The 19,456-nt window shown below is 37.3% G+C and overlaps 1 protein-coding gene across 1 annotated transcript in view; it reads right to left on the minus strand.

Annotated features, from left to right (window-relative positions):
- Window positions 1–534: 534 nt before the first annotated feature.
- LOC126100373 (WD repeat-containing protein WRAP73-like) overlaps window positions 535–19,456 on the minus strand; it is an 85,541-nt gene continuing 66,619 nt past the window's right edge. Inside the window, exons 6-7 of the mRNA XM_049910982.1 lie at window positions 13,295–13,507; window positions 535–1,653 (exon numbers count right to left, since the gene is read on the minus strand). Coding sequence (XP_049766939.1) covers window positions 1,439–1,653; window positions 13,295–13,507 — 428 coding nt within the window. The 3' untranslated portion in view covers window positions 535–1,438. The remainder of the gene's footprint in view (window positions 1,654–13,294; window positions 13,508–19,456) is intronic.

Raw genomic sequence — 19,456 nt, forward strand, 5'->3', positions numbered from 1 at the left:
AACACTAATATTACTGAAGTATTATCAGAAGAGATTCTTCAAAATATTAGGTAATTAGAGCAAACCAATAAGCAGAGTGATGTCACTGGATATGAGAATATTCTAAGCATAAGTCTTTGTGAAAAATCTGGGAAAAATCACAAATGAGGTAATCTCCAGTTGAGTGCAAAACAAAATTTTGCTTTTGATATGGAAACATGGATCCACTCAAAGAAAGGAATTGAGAAATTTAGTAAGGTATGGGAATGTAAGATTTAGAAACATACAAAATATAAATATTAGTTAACAAACAGACATGGTGTATTCAGTGAATATAGTGATAAAAGCTATCCAAATATTACTTGCTCCCCTATTGTTCTCCAAAACAGAAGGGTTTCTAGACATCTCATTGAAGATACCAGGAATCAAACAATGGAAAATCCAGAATGGAAGTAACAATATTATGAAAAGGAAAGTTGCTACTCCCCATATAGCGGAGATGCTGAACCGCAGACAGGCACAACAAAAAGACTCTCACAATTAAATCTTCATGAAATCAGTGATGTAATTTAAAGTTGTAGGAACTTATTACCAAAAGTGCATCACAAAAATATCATCATTTCAAATGCACCAATGTACCACCATTAACCACAATGACTACACGTAAACAAAAATATAGAACACTAAAATTTGATGTTAAAAATACTCTGAAAAAATGTAATTGTGTACATTTGTTAGATATAACTAAAAAATATAACTAAGATTAGCAACGAATGGCACATAAAAAGGATGGGTAAGATGAAGTACTTGATTACAAACAAAAATGAAATATAGTCCTACCAACTTTTTAGAGAGAATAAAACTGAAAAACATTTGTATTCTTTCAAATAATTTTAAGTGGCAACTTTAGTAGCACAATACTGTTTATGTTATGAATCAGAGATTATGTACAAAAGGGGTAGCATCTGTACTGTAATCTAACATTAAATACAGGATGTATCAATTTCCTTATTAAATTTTTATTTAAAAAAAAGAGTACAGTTATTGCAATACTGCTGTTACATGTACAGAACTTTATAAATACCATCTGTTTCATGATTCATGGAGAAAAAATACGTACAACAATGACTCAACATAAACAACTTATATGTGTTGAAGTGATTCATACATTCCTATTCTGCTTTACAAATATAATGCAGTATCTTTTAAACAGGCATGAACAAGCCAAAATATGCAAGCTAGATATACCGGTACATAAAACTAAGTAGATTAATCAATAACAGTATCACTTTACTAAACAACTGAAACTGAACAAGCAATGTTTCAGTAAAATAAAATCTCTGACAACACGAATATCAAAAGCCATCTATTGTCCAAATGATGCAGATAATCAATAGAACTTTAACACTTCAATCAAAACAGTCCTCAGTACAAAGGCATCTCCAAGTGTCTTGAAGATTTACTTTGAATAGAGAATGACAAATCGAGTTCTACCTACAAGGACAGCATACCGCCCAAATGGGTCACACAATATCCTCTTCACTAAAACTTCACCAAGAGCTGATCCATTGGGTACTGTCATGCATTTTGCTCCTTTAGTGACATTTAGAATGGTGATGGTAGAAGTGTTAGTAGTTGATAGCAAACATGCTTTCTGTGGATCCCAGATCATACCTAAAATGCAATGAAGCAAACGTCTGTAAAATTAATTCTTAGCAAACATTAGCTGGTACATCAGAAACAATAAAAGTTGAATAAGCAGTCAAATTGACTATCTCCTGAGAGGGCAGTACAAATGATATTCCTGTTACTATGACACAGCACACTATAACTAAACAAGCACACAATGAGCTTCTGAAGTTTTCTCCACAACAATAAAAGTTGTAAGAGGAGGGCCCCCAAAGTATTTTGATTGGGACTAGTAAGCAACAAACAACTTTCAAGTAACAAAGCCTCAACATACTTTCTTTTATACCTCGATATGAGTACCATTAACCAACAAATAAATGACATAGGAAACAAAAGAAACACATTTTTTACGGGCAAGCAGAACACTCAAATACCAAATAAATTGTGAATAGTGAACCATAAAAGCAATTCATAGATACTAGAAAAAATTAAATAAGGATGGTTGGACCACAATTTGAACTTCACCCATCCCGGGAGGGGAAAAAAAAAAAAAAAAAAAAAAAAAAAAAAAAAAAAAAAAAAAAAAAAATTCCAGTACTTTAACCAGTACTTCAATTTGCTGATATAACAATTTATTAAGTCAATTATCATTTAGACATACATAAATTATGTTCATCTTGCATTCACAAATATCTACTTCTCTTTGACATTTTGGCAATGTTCAAAAAAATAATTTGATTAATTTAAAATTTCAATATAGTGCAAGCCAGTAAATAAGAAAAACAGTCACAAACTTCAGAATTATATATAAAGTGCACATCTGATGCTGGATATGAGAGACAAGTTACTGGACATTTGTTGAACACTCAGTACAATATGTCCCTCTGAAACTCATTTCTAAAGGACTCGTCCCTCCTTTCCAAAACCTCTCCCTCCTTACAAAACAAATAGTTATGAAAGCTAGGGACAATTTTTTTCCCTACTTTTAAGGTGTAGATGCAGGACTGACCAACCAATCCCATGTCACTGCAAGCGAATTCTGAAGAAAATTTTCACTTTTGATACAAACCAATACTTTTTAGATACAGAAAAATAAATATCTCCAGTTTAGATTAAAAAAGGTCACCCTGTCTTTGATTAATGCAGAAAGTGGGTAGGATAGAACACTAACTGAAATCAGCGATAGACTCAATGAGACATGGAAGTATATCTGTTGTAACTGTGTTGTTGTTAGTATCCTTAGTAGCTTACTGAAATGTTTTCAGAGTTTTATCAAAGACTATCACATTTTGTTCTTATTACATCCTTCCTTGTAACTACTACTTAATACTCAATGAAACCTCATATTAAAGGTTCATTTCCTCACATTGTAATCATAAAATCAACAATGAAACACTGAGCAACAGTTATTGAGTTCCACAATGTGATTTCCAAATCCTATTCTTGCTTCCTTAATGTTAAACATTTTTCAGATCCTGTTTTGTTTATGAACTCTCTCCTGCACTGTGGTTATTTTTCTCCAGAAATTAAGATATTGATTTTATCTTAGTTAAGTGGCTCCATTTGTAAAGTGCCACTCAGTATATTGTTGAACACCATACCTGCTCGAATTTCTTTTGTAAACTTTTATGTTGTATCATCAGAATGCAAATTAAGTATATTTTTTACAACAATTATAGATTTCCTGTTTCCAAATGGATTGTCACTTAACTTTGATAAAACATGACGAAGCCAAGTAATACCACAGTTCAGACAAGGAATCTTACCCTGTAAGCAGTGCTTTACATTTTCATTTGGCCCCGTGAAAATTTCCCTGCAATTTACCTAAATCATTAGTTTAATGCCAGATTGGTTCCTTCAGCAAGAAGCCGGCCTCATCCAACCTGAGGTAGTGCTGCAACTTCACCTCACAGTCAATTGTACGTTAAACTATAAGTTCGTTTCCCATCATTTGGGTAAAATAAAGAGCATAAATTTCTGTATCAAAGACCACTCATCAATAACCAAAGAGCTAGTAATAATTAGTAAATCAAACATAATTTGCTTACATTGTATGATAATTTGCAAAATCCTTTGCTACACACACTAGTTAGAACTTTAATTTCTTATAACATGATATTCTTAAGCAAATAATATCAGTAACTTCTGCTCTGCATTAATGTCCTACAAAGTTAATATCATATGAGGTTAACATAAGCAGAAACAAGTTACTAACTTACTGTATAAGTCAAGAACAGTCCCAAAACACATACAGGTAACCAAATAGTTAGATATATTGTCAACATATTCAGTACATCTACTGCCTTCTCATTACTTTTATGTACTTATTTCAGAATAAAAAGAAGTCTTGTTTGTGGAATTATTTAATGTCAATTTCAACATTAAATATCAACACTGACATTAAATAATTCTGCAACCAAGGCTGTTTCGATACTGGTTTCTGTAGTGCCCTGCCACAATGGAATGGCATAATTTTTACTTTTATGTACACTGCCCTTATTGCTTGATCTTTAATGTCTCCTCTCTAATGCCATAGGTGTCAATATTTTGTAACACAGTGAACCACAGCATTGTAAATATCACAATGATTCTAAGACCCATGTTTGGGTTTACTGTTCTTTGCAGTTCAACAGAACTATTATATTCTGACAGTGTAATAATGTTAATCTCATAATTGTTTTTGTACACTGTCAAAATATAGTTGATGGTAGAGAATTACATGCTACGATTACTTCCATGATGTAAGAGTGCCTTCATTGTAATGGCAGAATTTGCTATGCTATGGCTCACACTAAGATATAGTAGTCGGTGTTTTTAATTCAGTTGTTCATAAGTTTACTTTCGCAGTACAATATCTAGCCCTTATAATATATAGACAATTCTACAATTATAGCCAAATTAAAATAACATATGTTAAATTTGAGCATGAGTGATTACAGTTAGAAAAACTGCTTTAAGACAACGAACTTGTCAAACTGGATGATAAGAGTGTCTTCAGCAGAAGAGGTTTTTCATGTGCATCCTAGGGCATCCTTACATGAAGAGCAAGAAGTAAATAACATTCCAGTAGCTTCTAATAATAACTAGGTAACTGTCTTCCCATTCTAATATTCTCTTGCTTCAAAAGACTGCAGAGTTATACACAGAATGTTGACTGAGTTCGGTCTGTAGACCTGTAGTCTGTAAATACTCCAGCAACATAAAATAATCTTAATAATCCTTCTTTTCTTTTTTTACCTAGTTGTAGTAAGGAAATTTGGGAGAAGAGGACTGAAGAGGGTGTAACAGAATAGAAGCTGATACCACAACAATTTTAATAAAAATTATTTTAACTTATTTTTTGATTTACAAATTTAAAGAAACACAAGTAGGTTGAACATTTCAGAGTCAAAACTACTTTTTCTACATCTAAAAATATTGCAGCTCTCTTTTTCACCAAGAACTACATTCACTGTCTCACCCTATTTTAGCAAGGTATTGGTATCCAGTGTTTGGCAGGTATGATGTATGGGTGTTGTATTTGTTTATCTTCTTTTTTACCACCCATCCACTGACACGAAGAGGACATTTTCCTCCCTCTGACACTGAGAAGATCTTTTCCTCACTCCACCCCAACTTACTCATTTTTAGAAGTAAGGGCTGGATTTCATATATCATATTTGTTACCTTCCACTTAGTCATATTTATACTGCATGGAGTCACATCCCAATGTTTTAAGAAAATGAAAGTTAATTGTCATTAACTCACCTCGTTTGTAATGGCAAACTGACAGCACAATACACATGACTGGATAGGAGTTGGAGACATTTTACTGATACAGCACACCCATACAAAAAATTTCCTCACGAAACAGTATGATACTGTTTACTCTATTCTTCATACAGTACAGGTAATATATCAGTTTCAAAAGTTTTGCACATAACAGAAAATTAGCTCATTTGGTTGGTCAGTTGCTTAGGGGACCAAACGCCTAGGTCATCAGTCCCATCAGGTTAGGGAAGGATGGGGAAGGAAATCGGCCGTGCCCTTTCACCATCCTGGCATCTGCCTGAAGCAATTTAGGGAAATCACAGAAAACCTAAATCAGCATGGCTGGATGTGAGTTTGAAGTGCCATCCTCCTGAATAAAATCCACCAGTCTGCCACACACGCAACACATCCACCCAGAATAACAGAAGGCAAGAGACAGATCCAGTGAAAACTTGCTGATAATTGACGATTTGATTACTGTGTATACCTCAGGTTTCTTGCAAGTTCTCCATGTAAAATATCATCTATGTCACACATAGGAGTTTTGAAATATGTTTACTGCCTCACAACACAGAAAAAGCTGACATTGGTTTAGTGTACAAAATCTACCATAAGACTGACTTCCAAAGCAGAAACAATACTAACTTAATTTATATAGATTCCAACTATTATGAAGTTACATTACGCATTGTTTCAATTAAACAAATCTGCATTTATGATTAAGATTTCAATGCTTTTTCAAATTTAGCTTTGTAATTCATTACAATGTTCCTGAAAGCATCTGCATGTCGAAATATTTCAGTTCTCACATTACAGTTACATGAAATGTACATCAATAACAATGTCTTAATTATTTCTGTTTATTACTTTAGAAATACAATGTGACTTTTGTTCCTAACGTAAATCCTGTGTCTTTATAGTTGCCTGTGTTGTAATTTTTATTACTTTTCTATGTACAAATTTCACGATTTACAAATTGGGCTTTTGTTTACATTATTTTTGACATTTTTAATTTGTAGTTCAATATATCCATAAATTAATTAGAATTCATCCCATCTGATCACAGTTCATTATAAGTGGACCTATTCTGATCACAGTAATCCAACAATGTTACAACTGGAGCTCTTGCATCTACATAGCTTCGCATTAACAACGCATGTTAGTATCACATTCTCTGGTATCTTCAGAAACAACTTTTTGTTCAGTCTGTTCATTTTGTGATATTTTTAATCTTATGCTTTCAGTTTGTTCATTTAAATTTTCATAAGGGCACATTTTTGTTATTTCTTATAAATTTGTGTGCTTCTGCCACAACCAAATCAGTTTTCTATTTTACAACTCAGTTCAATCAGTCAAAACAAGATTTATGATAATTTGTTTTGTAGCAAAACATTTTAAATAATCATATTAAAATTAAAATTGTTTTGACAAATAAGTTGTATTAAAGAAATATTTATATATTTGTGTAATATATAAGGTTTTCATACCCTCTTTGGTGGTCACACTGTTTTTGTTCAGTACAAACTGGGACTAGATACAGTATGTAACAAGTTAGTTGTAAGAGGGAGTTGTGATATGTGTTGTGGGTAGAAGAACTGTATCATATCAGTCAAGATATATATAATAAGAAACCGAAATGATGAAATTCTTCATCTACTTACGAAAATACAGAACCAACTAAAAGAATATGAATTAATACAGAACTTGACATCCTGCAGCAGCAGTTTGAGAATGTGGAAAATATCAGATTTATTTAATTCAGGAGGTCCATTACCAGCAACTCCTATTACACAGCACCGTATACCGACTGGCGATAGTCCGCCGGTCTGTAGAAAACCATACAGGATAGCAAAACCTACAACCACTAGTGGAAGAATTTATGAATCAACAGCTAAGGGACATTATTATAGAGAACAGTGAAAGCCCGTGGTCTGCCAACATAGTGGTAGTTCCTAAGAAGTCATTGGACGGTACTAAAAAAGTAGGTTGTTAGCTTTTTCCGAATTAGGTGGGAATGGTTATTACAGTCTCTTAAAATTTTGTATATCGTTTCCACTCAACACATTAGGATCTATAAAGTAGTCCACATCTAGCACCAGTAGCACCTGAAACAGACACTTTCATTTTCTGCAGCATCATTACATCCTATACTAGTTCCCAAACACTGCACACAGTACAAATGTGACACCATACCTTGCCAACATTATACTTACTCACACACTATGGTGTGAACACTTAATTACAAAGACGGGAATATAGCGCAATGTGATAGCATAGCTGCTTGTTAATGGATTAGACCTCCTCTTCTGAGTACTCACTGTCACACACAGGGGCAACTGGAGGAATAACCGAGATGGCACAAGTTGAGTCCAAGATCCAGTTAAGGGATTTGAACTGCCTGCTGAATTTGGCATTATGCCACCTGGGGTCAGCAATTAGCCTTTGGTCATTAATTCCATCTTTCCCACACACAAAGCAAATCAAGTAGAGGGAGTAGTGGGGTTGTGGATGGAGTGAACACTAATCAACTGAGTAAGGCAGAAAAAAATGACAAACATCACTGTACTGTGCCAAAACGAGCTGGTCTCTGATTTATGAGGCATCCAATTGCAAGGTGTTTTACATTGCTGCCAACCTTAGCCCGGTATACAGTATAGCGTGTGCTGGCACTGTCAACATCTTTGTGTGTTGTCTTCACTGTACTGAGTTTTGTTTCAAGTGCCATTAACATTGTGAGTCCTGTCTTCTTTCACATACAAAACCAGACAACTTGCCAAACTCAATGTTGTCTGCTAAAGCAGTCAGGCTATGTCAGCAGACACGGTAAAGCTGACAGGCTGACCTGATCAGTTAGTCCACACCAAACACAGTGTAGTGTCTCCAAGCATTGGGCAAATGAGGATGTACACATAAATAAGCCATTTTGCATTATTACTTGAATGCTGAAGTAGCATCCAACATTTCAAGTGCATGTCTTGGCCTGAAATGAGACCATGCTATAATTAAAGAATAGAAGAATCTTTGAGAATTAAAGAACATAAGAATCTTCGAGCCATCCACCCAAGAGTATTTACAGTCCACACCTTACTGAATAATGCTCCAAACTCCCATTGAAGTCTTGCTGACCTGTGTAGGAAATCATAGTCAGTTGCAGTGTCATACTTTTTTTCTGATGTAAGAATGGTAAGATACTGAATCTTACAAAGGCTTCTATCGTAATGGCTACCATTACCACCATATACCAGCACTAGGGTCTGAATTATCCAGGAAGATTTGGGGTCACCTAAATAGAATCCAAACAGACCAACCCAGAACTCCATCTACCCCAGACAGATGCGACATTGCTGATAGCATTGAATGCGACTGATGAGCAGCAGAGCATACTGTGTAACACACTGTCCAACAGTACTCCATGAGAAGATATTCTGGGAAATGGATGATACTGAATATAAATAAAGATCTGTAAATGGTGAATGCTGTGTTAAAGCTATTTTTTTCATAGAATTTGTGATTTGAGTTGTTAATAATAACAATAATAATAATTAATTATTATTATTATTATTTACTACTACTACTACTACTACTACTACTACTACTACTACTATTACTCAGCTGCTGAGAATTCTTCCGGGTCCATGGAACTCTTCTATCCCTGGCGTTTTGTCCAAGGCTACGTTGGACATCTTCGGAGGTGTTCCTTCTTTGGAGGTGCTCCTGGTTGTGCTGAGTCTTGCCAACTGACGAGTCAGACCTTGAAGAAGGGCCTAAATACTGTGGAAAGTGGGCGTGGTCTGGATTTCATGTGATAGCAGAGCTAAACCTCCTCAAGGATAAAATATAACTATTGATCATAGTATGTCAAAGATAAAAACTTCTCATTGATTCTGTAGCGCCACTGTCCATACATCGCTGAGTTTCATAGCTTCTTCTTTTCTGTTAAAATTATCCTCATGTTTATATATTTTGATGGCTTCTCTATGTAGCCATGGATAATAGTTCGTCATAGTAAATAAAACTTCAGTTTCTGAAAATTTCACTATGTGATCACCCGACTGAAGAGCATGTTACGCCACGGCTGACTTGCCTGCTTCCCCTAGTCGGCAAAGACTTTTATGTTCCTTCAACCGTGTATTCACACTCCTCTTTGTAGTTCCAATGTAGACCCTACCACATGTACATGGTATCTTGTATACACCACTTGCAGAGAGATGGGGGCGTTTATCCTTAATGGAACAAAGTGCTTAGCCTATTTTATTAATTGGTCTGAAAATTGGTTGAATGTTATGTTTCCTTAAAATCTTACTGATTTGACCCAGTACTTTTTTTTGATGAAGGGTAGAGAAACTGTATTCTTCCATCGCTGTGTCCTATCGAAATATATAAACATGAGGATAATTTTAACAGAAAAGAAGAAGCTATGAAACTCAGCGATATATGGACAGTGGTGCTACAGAATCAAAGAGAAGTTTTATCTTTGGCATACTATGATCAATAGTTATATTTTATTCTTGACAAGGTTTATCTCTTCTATCACGTGAAATCCAGATTGCACCCTCTTTCCACAGTATTTAGGCCATTCTTCGACGTCCAACTCATCAGATGGCAAGACTCAGCACAACCAGGAGCACCTCCAAAACAGAAGCACCTCTAAAGATGTCCAACATAGCTTTGGACAAAATGTCAGGGATAGAAGAGTTCCATGCACCATGGCCATACGACCTGGAAGAATTCTCGGCAGCTCAAACATCTGGTCATGAAAGCCTTCACTGTATGACTACTGTTACTATCACCACCATCACCATTATTATTATTATTATTAGATATTTGTAATTTTTCTTTCTAAAATTTTCTTTTTTTTTGCTATTCATAGTTTCTGCATGTACGTAAATCTAAGACTGTTATGGCTTAGATTGCATACGACAAATAAATTATTATATTGCAATATCTTTCCAGAAAAACTACTTAAAGCAAATAATTCCCCTATTTAGATCTTATCTGCACATGAAAGGTATTACTAACAGATTTCCAATTCTGTGTTGCTAACACATTTTGCATTTATAACCTTACTTTCCAAAACCACATGTGATTTAAAATTCATTTTCTTTTTAACAGTTTTATAACTTCTGCTGAGAAATTACTATATATCCTTTGAATAACTACACAAAATTTTTCCTCCATGACATTTATTTCCTTTGAAACATTCTCTGAACTATGAAATTTATGAAAAAGGTTTGAGCAGAGATACTTCAAGCAACTAGTTTTATTTCTTTTCAATGTACATATTCCTGGAAATGTGAAACCAACCTCAATCCTTAAAACTATATAGCACTTCCAGGACACTGAAAGAAGTGTAACCATGTAGCAGATGCATTCTCTTTGCCACTTTGCTCATTTGTTTCCAGGCAACATAAAGTTTATCTGCAATGTAAGTTGTCCACTTGATGAAGTAGACGCCAAACAAATGCAAAAAACACTAGGAAGATGTAAACTGGTCATTCAGTCAACTGCCAACCTACCTTCAACCCAATACAGGAGGGAAAAAAAACCCTTAATGATGAAGCAGTTTTTAATCAATGACTGTCTTTCTGTCAATAACATATGGTTCACAGTACTGTAATACATGAATCCACATTGTAAATAAGGAAACAGCAGTGCAATTATTGTTTTACTAACTTAATTCTCCATAGATGAGCAGAATTTTCACCCTACATGCAACCCCAACAGAAGTTCCTAATGCACACCTGCAACAGGCACTCAATGCTGAGGTAAGGTGATTTGAATCCTTGAGGTGAAGGAAATTTTCTCTGCCAGTATTTGGCCAGCAAGGAGTGCAGAGTTCCTGACCACCAGTCTTAGCACTAGTGTTGCGGATTAAATATCGCAACTCTCTGCAGTGTCTCACGAAGTGAGGGCATGTGGCACTGTTCCATTTCCTTCTATCTTATGGCCAAACAATAAACATAACACGACACTACACATGCACCCATTACACTTGCCTACACCCTACAAATACATGTGTGACACAGCTCTCACATATCCGCACTGGAAGGAGCCAATGCGCACAGAGGAAGAAAACACTTTCAGAAAGACAGTTCTATGAGATATCCCAGCCAATAATGCTATATGACATTTACATTTACATTTCTACCTTCTCTTCATTGGTGTATATTGTACATATACAAATCTTAAATTGAAGATGCTTGACTGAATGACCAGTGTTTTCTTGTGTTTTCCTTGTGCTTCCAGTGAATGTGTTACATTACTCTGGATATTTGCAACGTGTGCTAGCACAGGAAAGTCAAAATCAACTTTTGTGTTACATATTTAACATTATGCTTGCATGAGTGGCACATTGTAATACGATTCTGAACAGGTCTTGGGGAGAGAAAATGGAATATGAGAAAAATAAAAGAAAATTAAGGTGCTATTTTAAAAAGATGTACTGCTTTTCATATTTTCGTGCTGGGAACATGTCCTGGTATGTTTATATATGGTACTAGATCTTGCTTAAAGATATTTCTCCTTTGTAGAGTAAGCAGTTCTGCTCGCAGATCACAAATGTAGTCATTGTGTGTTAAATCCGCACTCAGTGGCCAATTTCACTAACACATGTTTGTGCAGTGACAGTCAACATGGGTGTGAACCAGTTCGAATCCTTGGTGGATGAAATTTTAACTGCCAGTATTTGGCCAGCAAAGGGAAGAGAGGTGGTGACGTGAAGTTCTTTGTCATCGGTCTTTGCACCAATGTCCTGGATAAAATTCTGAACAACTCCACAGTGTCTCACGAAGTGATATCAGGTGACACCATTGATGGTAATCTGTCTGTCGGACAGGGACGTTAAGTTCATTGGCCCCCTTGGTGCTATCTGCAAGGAGTAGGTTACAGGTCGGCACAGGCTTTCACCCTCTCCCTTCTCTTATCATCTTTAACATAATAAAAAACACTACATCTCTCTCTCTCTCTCTCACTTACACTTACATACACATCTCACATTTTACAACAGAAAGGTGCCTGATGGCATTAAGTATAAGGAAAACCTTCACAATTAGGTGGCTGAACCTGCCCTTCTGGGTGTCCCTGCCACTCATGCCATACAATCCTTTTTTTTTTTTTTCTTGTGTGTGTTAAATATAAAGTCACATAGTGGATGTTGAAACACTAAAGCCACTTTTTATGTGCCAACTGTAATCCAGACTTCCTGCACCTGAAGATCTTTCAAGAATTAATGACAGATTATACATACTCTTATTCTTTGAAGTGTACAACAGGCATTTGCTATGACGATTCCAGGATTTTGCAATAAAACTTTGATCTAACAGCACAACTCTGTTATGCTCCCCAATCCAAATAGGTATGCATGCTCCACAATGACATGTCCAGCACACAAACTATTGAGTGATCTGCAAATGCCATTATAGCTCCCCATGTGTACTTGTAATGGGGCAGGGAGCAAGAGATATAAATCAGGAGTTAGAGGGATACGTGGTGGAGATGGAACTCCAAGACTGACTGTCCATAACCTGACTTGGTCTTGAAACTTCCTGGCAGATTAAAACTGTGTGCCAGACCGAGACTCGAACTCGGGACCTTTGCCTTTCACGGGCAAGTGCTCTACTGACTGAGCTACCCAAGCATGACTCACGCCCCATCCTCACAGCTTTACTTCTGCCAGTACCTCATCTCCTACCTTCCAAACTTAACAGAAGCTCTCCTGCGAACCATGCAGAACTAGCACTCCTGAAAGAAAGGACATTGCGGAGACATGGCTTAGCCACAGCCTGGGGGATGTTTCCAGAATGAGAATTTCACTCTGCAGCGGAGTGTGCACTGATATGAAACTTCCTGGCAGATTAAAAGTGACTCATTCTGACTTGGTCTTCTTCTTCCCCTGCTACTTTTACAAAGGTGTCAAAAGGAGTTACATCTCACTGACCTGTAATGGGCTCATTGTGGATGACAGCACTGACAAGGCAGCCATTCAAATCCCAGACCCATGCAAGAGCAGGCATGCTGTCATCGCGTGTCACCAGCCACGAGCCACAGCTACTGAAGTTCAACACACCGACACCCCGGTTTTTCCAGCTGTCACCTCCCTTGTCCCAGGCCAATGGTATCACTGTCACTGGGCGATATTTTACTACTTCAGCTGCAACAAGTCAATTACAGTGTAGTAGTGACAGGCAGTTTACCAGCAGAATTCATAAAATTTCATCACATATTAAAATGAGGGAATGATTAAATGATGAAATTTGATCAAAAATAGCCAATAATGACAATTACAGACATGAAAAATGATAAGCATACAAAGCACATAAATTTTAATTGTAAAATAAACATCAACACTACAAAAATGAAACATTAATTTATTCTTTGATTTAGATGGTTAATATACTACTGTTGCCTATCAGAAAGGTCTTGTTAGATGTGAAATACTTTAATGCATCAGTACCTACTGTGAAATTAGAAGATCAAATTTACTGAGAATAGCTTTTGAGTCATTAAGGTAAATATTCCAGATGCTACACAGCTACTGAAATATATTTGTTACTGAGTCATATCTATTAAGCATATACTACATTCCATAATAGAGCCTGTTAATTTTTGAATGGGGTATGATTCACCAACAGAAAAGTCTTTGTTACTCCCATCAGTTTTTGTTAAATTTAAATGAATGAATATCATTCATGCCTTCTTACTGAAATAGGCAGTCTCAGAGTCCTGTGTCATGTACAGATAGGTCTGTGCTGCCAGGGAGTTATTTGCATGCTTCAATGTGTTCACTCCTTCGGAATCCTCCTGTGCTGGGTGTTACTTGCATGCTTGCAACATCTTTCTTCCTTCTGTAACAGCTGATAGTGGAGGATTGCCAAATTTACTATTGATTCACTGCAGAAGCAGTGTCACCATTCCAATATGGTAGCTGCCACACATTTACAGCTCCAAGTGTATTGTGCATTCTTGGCTACAAGCCAGTATTCATGCATTATAGAAATGTTATATAGGAAAGAGAAGTATATAAATTTTACATTCAATTTTGGGTGTAGAGTGTATGTGCTTGTCAACCATGAATAAAAGATCAAAATCTAATTATTTGTGGAGATATTTTTCCATGTGTGATGCAAATAACCAAATTACGCAATGTGATATTTGTGGTCAAACGTGATTTTTCAAAACTGCTGCAAGTAATCTAGCAAAACATGTGGAGTGAAGGTACTGAATAGTATGTTTCATTCACAGATCAGACCAAGTGCTGTTTGTGATAATATTGATGATGTCAATATACAAAAGAATATTCAGCAGCTTCAAAACTCTTCAAAATACATTGTTCATTATTATTCACATGAATCTCTGGCATATTCCTCAACAATTCAAGCTGGTAACCGAAACACTGAGAAAGAAACTAGAAGGACTTACTTTAAATCTATAAAAACAATGGAAACTTCTGGATAAAATATTATTATTTTAAATTTATTCATAACAATGTCAAGCCAGTTGTAGTTACAAGTATTTGAATCAAGAACATTGTTCTCTGAGCAGAAAAGTAATTACTGGAACTATGGTTCCATAAAAACACAATATGTTTATGAATGCTGTATGAGAACGGATTATACAAGGGGTGACTGAAAAGTTCTTGGCTCACCCACGAAATACTTGTTCCAGCCAAATGTCAGTTGAGCAACAAGTGGTACATTACCTTTACTAGGTTACATACCACATTTTTCACTAACATCTATTTGTTTCTCCAGATATTGGAGTTTGAAGGGTCCAAAGTGTACACATTTTGAAAAATGAATAAGGAGAGCAAGTTTGTGGTCATCCAAAACCTGCTGAAAAAGGACACGAGTGCAATGGAGATCTATAATGTCATGATGGAAGAATATTAGGGAAGGATTCCCCTTTCTATTCCATGGTCAAAAACTGGGTGGCAGAATTCAAGAGGGGTACTACCTGCGTCCAAGATGCATCACACAGAGAAGACCGGCAATGATCAGTACAAATGAAAAAGTCACTGCAGTCCAGGACATCATCATGGCAGTACACTACATTGCTGAGAAAGTGGGCATCTCTCTGGAACAAGCTGGACACATCATAAGTGTTGTACTTGACATCCACAAGGTCCCATGTTCATGGGTCCCAAGAATGTTGACAGTGGGTTCTCATAATAGTGTTCACTTGGCAGAAAAATCAAGAACATGCAGTTTAACCTTTCAGATAAGGTTCTAGCCATAATCAGTAATATATATGGCAAACATGAAAAATATGACAGATAACAAATTAACTTTAGTTTTGGATGTTTTGCTCACATGCTGAACCTAATTCTGCTAGATGCTGTCAAATAAATTAAAGTGTTGAAAGGGGAAGTGAAACTTACTAATGGATGCTATAAAAACAACTGTAACACTAATAAAGACATTCCAGTTTTAACAGAAGAGAAGTGGGCAAAATGCAAAGAACTGAGTGAAAGATGGAAATAATTTAAAGTGACTTCAGGTAAGTAACAAACAGCATGTGACACATTATTATGTTCTGATTCCCACAGATGGCTTCAAATGGCTCTGAGCACTATGGGACTTAACATCTGTGGTCATCAGTCCCCTAGAACTTAGAACTACTTAAACCTAACTAACCTAAGGACATCACACACATCCATGCCCGAGGCAGGATTCGAACCTGCGACCGTAGCAGTCACGTGGTTCCAGACTGAAGCGCATAAACCGCACGGCCACACCGGCCGGCCCACAGATGGCCTCATAGATGTTTGCAAGAATATAAATAAATGAAAATTCTTTGTGGTGGTGTTAATGTGGTCAGTCTACTACATAAAGAACTGACTACATGAACAAGAGATACTGACAATGAGTGTAACAAAACAATTGCAGTGTCAACTTCCTTGGCCCCCAGATTTATGTTGTTGACTTGTTGCTGCCCATTCAACGAAAACTCATTGCATCAATTAAGGTCAACTGTACAGAGCCAAAATAACACAGCAAACACAGAACAAGCCATAAAGAATAAACAAGCAAATATTTCAGAAAATATTGGAAATTTCTCGCTTTTGGAAAGGTTTCCACAGAAGATTACCACTAAAAACCTACAAGTACATACAGCAGCTCTAGGATAATATAATTCTGTTCTTAGAGCAATTGCTACAAATCTTTAAGAATTCTTTCATATACCTGCTAAAAATACTTTTATTATGCCACTTTTGTTATTACTTTTGAGTGACACACATCTACTCCCATTATAGAAATTAATTGCTATTTGAAGGAAGACTACCTTCACAATGACAAAGATTCATTGTAGTTACGGAAACTGACCAGAACTCTTGTCCAGTATTGTGAAAGAGTCTTGCACTCTAGATTCCATGTGTTTGGAAAATCACTGCCTTGGGAAAGGACTTTTTTTCAAATGCAAGCTACCATATGTAATAAATGATTGTCATAATTGCTTAAGCATAAAATTTGTTGGAAAGATTATGCTCTTACATAAAAACATTTGTTTGTTGAAGGATCCATGGACACTATTTCAAATCTTCAATAACTCTTAAATTAATTAAATTCAAAATGATTTCCTTGCATGAATATCAAGAGCTTTGATGGAAACCCAGTTCAAAGCAAAGAAGGGAAAGCAGAAAGGTGGAAGGAGTATATAGAGGATCTATACAAGGGCGATGTACTTGACGACAATGTTATGGAAATGGAAGAGGATGAAGATGAAATGGGAGATACGATACTGCGTGAAGAGTTTGACAGAGCACTGAAAGACCTGAGTCGAAACAACGCCCCCGAAGTAGACAACATTCCATTAGAACTACTGACAGCCTTGGGAGAGCCAGTCCTGACAAAACTCTACCATCTGGTGAGCAAGATGTATGAGACAGGCGAAATACCCTCAGACTTCAAGAAGAATATAATAATTTCAATCCCAAAGAAAGCAGGCGATGACAGATGTGAAAATTACCGAACTATCAGTTTAATAAGTCACAGCTGCAAAATACTAACGCAAATTCTTTACAGACGAATGAAAATACTGATAGAAGCCAACCTCGGGGAAGATCAGTTTGGAGTCCGTAGACATGCTGGAACACGTGAGGCAATACTGACCCTACGACTTAACCTGCGTTTCTAGCATTTGTAGACTCAGAGAAAGCTTTTGACAATGTTGATTGGAATACTGTCTTTCAAATTCTGAAGGTGGCAGTGTAAAATACAGGGAGCGAAAGGCTATTTACAATTTGTACAGAAAGCAGATGGCAGTTATAAGAGTCAAGGGGTATGAAAGGGAAGCAGTGATTGGGAAGGGCGTGAGATGGTGTAGCCTCTCCCAGATGTTATTCAATCTGTATATTGAGCAAGCAATAAAGGAAACAAAAGAAAAGTTTGGAGTAGGTATTACAAGCCATGGAGAAGAAATAAAAACTTTGAGGTTCGCAGATGACATTGTAATTCTCTCAGAGACAGCAAAGGACTTGGAAGAGCAGCTGAACGGAATGGACAGTGTCTTGAAAGGAGGGTATAAGATAAACATCAACAAAATCAAAATGAGGATAATGGAAAGTAGTTCAATTAAGTCGGGTGATGCGGAGGGAATTAGATTAGGAAATAAGACACTTAAAGTAGTAAAGGAGTTTTGCTATTTGGGGAGCAAAATAACCGATGATGGTCGAAGTAGAGAAGATATAAAATGTAGACTGGCAATGGCAAGGAAAGCGTTTCTGAAGAAGAGAAATTTGTTAACATCAAGTATAGATTTAAATGTCAGGAAGTCGCTTCTGAAAGTATTTGTATAGAGTGTAGCCATGTATGGAAGTGAAACATGGACGATAAATAGTTTAGACAAGAAGAGAATAGTAGCTTTTGAAATGTGGTGCTACAGAAGAATGCTGAAGATTAGATGGGTAGATCACATAACTAATGAGGAGGTATTGAATAGAATTGGGAAGAAGAGGTGCTTGTGGCACAACTTGACTAGAAGAAAGGATCGGTTGGTAGGACATGTTCTGAGACATTGAGGGATCACCAATTTAGTATTGGAAGGCAGCGTGGAGGGTGAAAATCGTAGAGGGAGATCAAGAGATGAATGCACTAAGCACATTCAGAAGGACGTAGGCTGCAGTAGGTACTGGGAGATGAAGAAGCTTGCACAGGATAGAGTAGCATGGAGAACTGCATCAAACCAGTCTCAGGACTGAAGACCACAACAACAACAAGAGGGGCTAATATTAATAAAGTAAATATGATGGTACCTGGACAGCAAGAACCAATTCATATCCAAAGGGAGGAGGACACAAAGTAGGTCTTCAGTGGAAACTGACAGGGAAAAGATTAAACGAAAGACTACGCAAACGATGGCTGGACAACATGAAAGAAAACATCAGAGCCCTAGGAATCAGAGGCTGGAGAAGGAATGTAAAAAAGAGGGCAGTATGTAAGGAAATTGTTAAGAAGGCAAAGACTCACTCAGGGTTATGAAGCCATAAGAAAGGCGTGGAGGGGGGAAGAGAGAGAGGGGGGGGGAAGAAAGAGAGGGGGGAAGTAAGAGAGGGGGGAAGAGAGAGGGGGGGAAGAGAGAGAGGGGGGAAGAGAGAGAGGGGGGAAGAGAGAGAGGGGGGAAGAGAGAGAGGGGGGAAGAGAGAGAGGGGGGAAGAGAGAGAGGGGGGAAGAGAGAGGGGGGGGAAGAGAGAGAGGGGGGAAGAGAGAGAGGGGGGAAGAGAGAGAGGGGGGAAGAGAGAGAGGGGGGAAGAGAGAGAGGGGGGAAGAGAGAGAGGGGGGAAGAGAGAGAGGGGGGAAGAGAGAGAGGGGGGAAGAGAGAAAGGGGGGAAGAGAGAAAGGGGGGAAGAGAGAGAGGGGGGAAGAGAGAGGGGGGGAAGAGAGAGGGGGGAAGAGAGAGAGGGGGGAAGAGAGAGAGGGGGGAAGAGAGAGAGGGGGAAGAGAGAGAGGGGGAAGAGAGAGAGGGGGAAGAGAGAGAGGGGGGAAGAGAGAGGGGGGGGAAGAGAGAGAGGGGGGAAGAGAGAGAGGGGGGAAGAGAGAGAGGGGGGAAGAGAGAGAGGGGGGAAGAGAGAGAGGGGGGAAGAGAGAGAGGGGGGAAGAGAGAG

Source organism: Schistocerca cancellata, chromosome 9, assembly GCF_023864275.1.
Source record: "Schistocerca cancellata isolate TAMUIC-IGC-003103 chromosome 9, iqSchCanc2.1, whole genome shotgun sequence".
Taxonomy (NCBI): domain Eukaryota; kingdom Metazoa; phylum Arthropoda; class Insecta; order Orthoptera; family Acrididae; genus Schistocerca; species Schistocerca cancellata.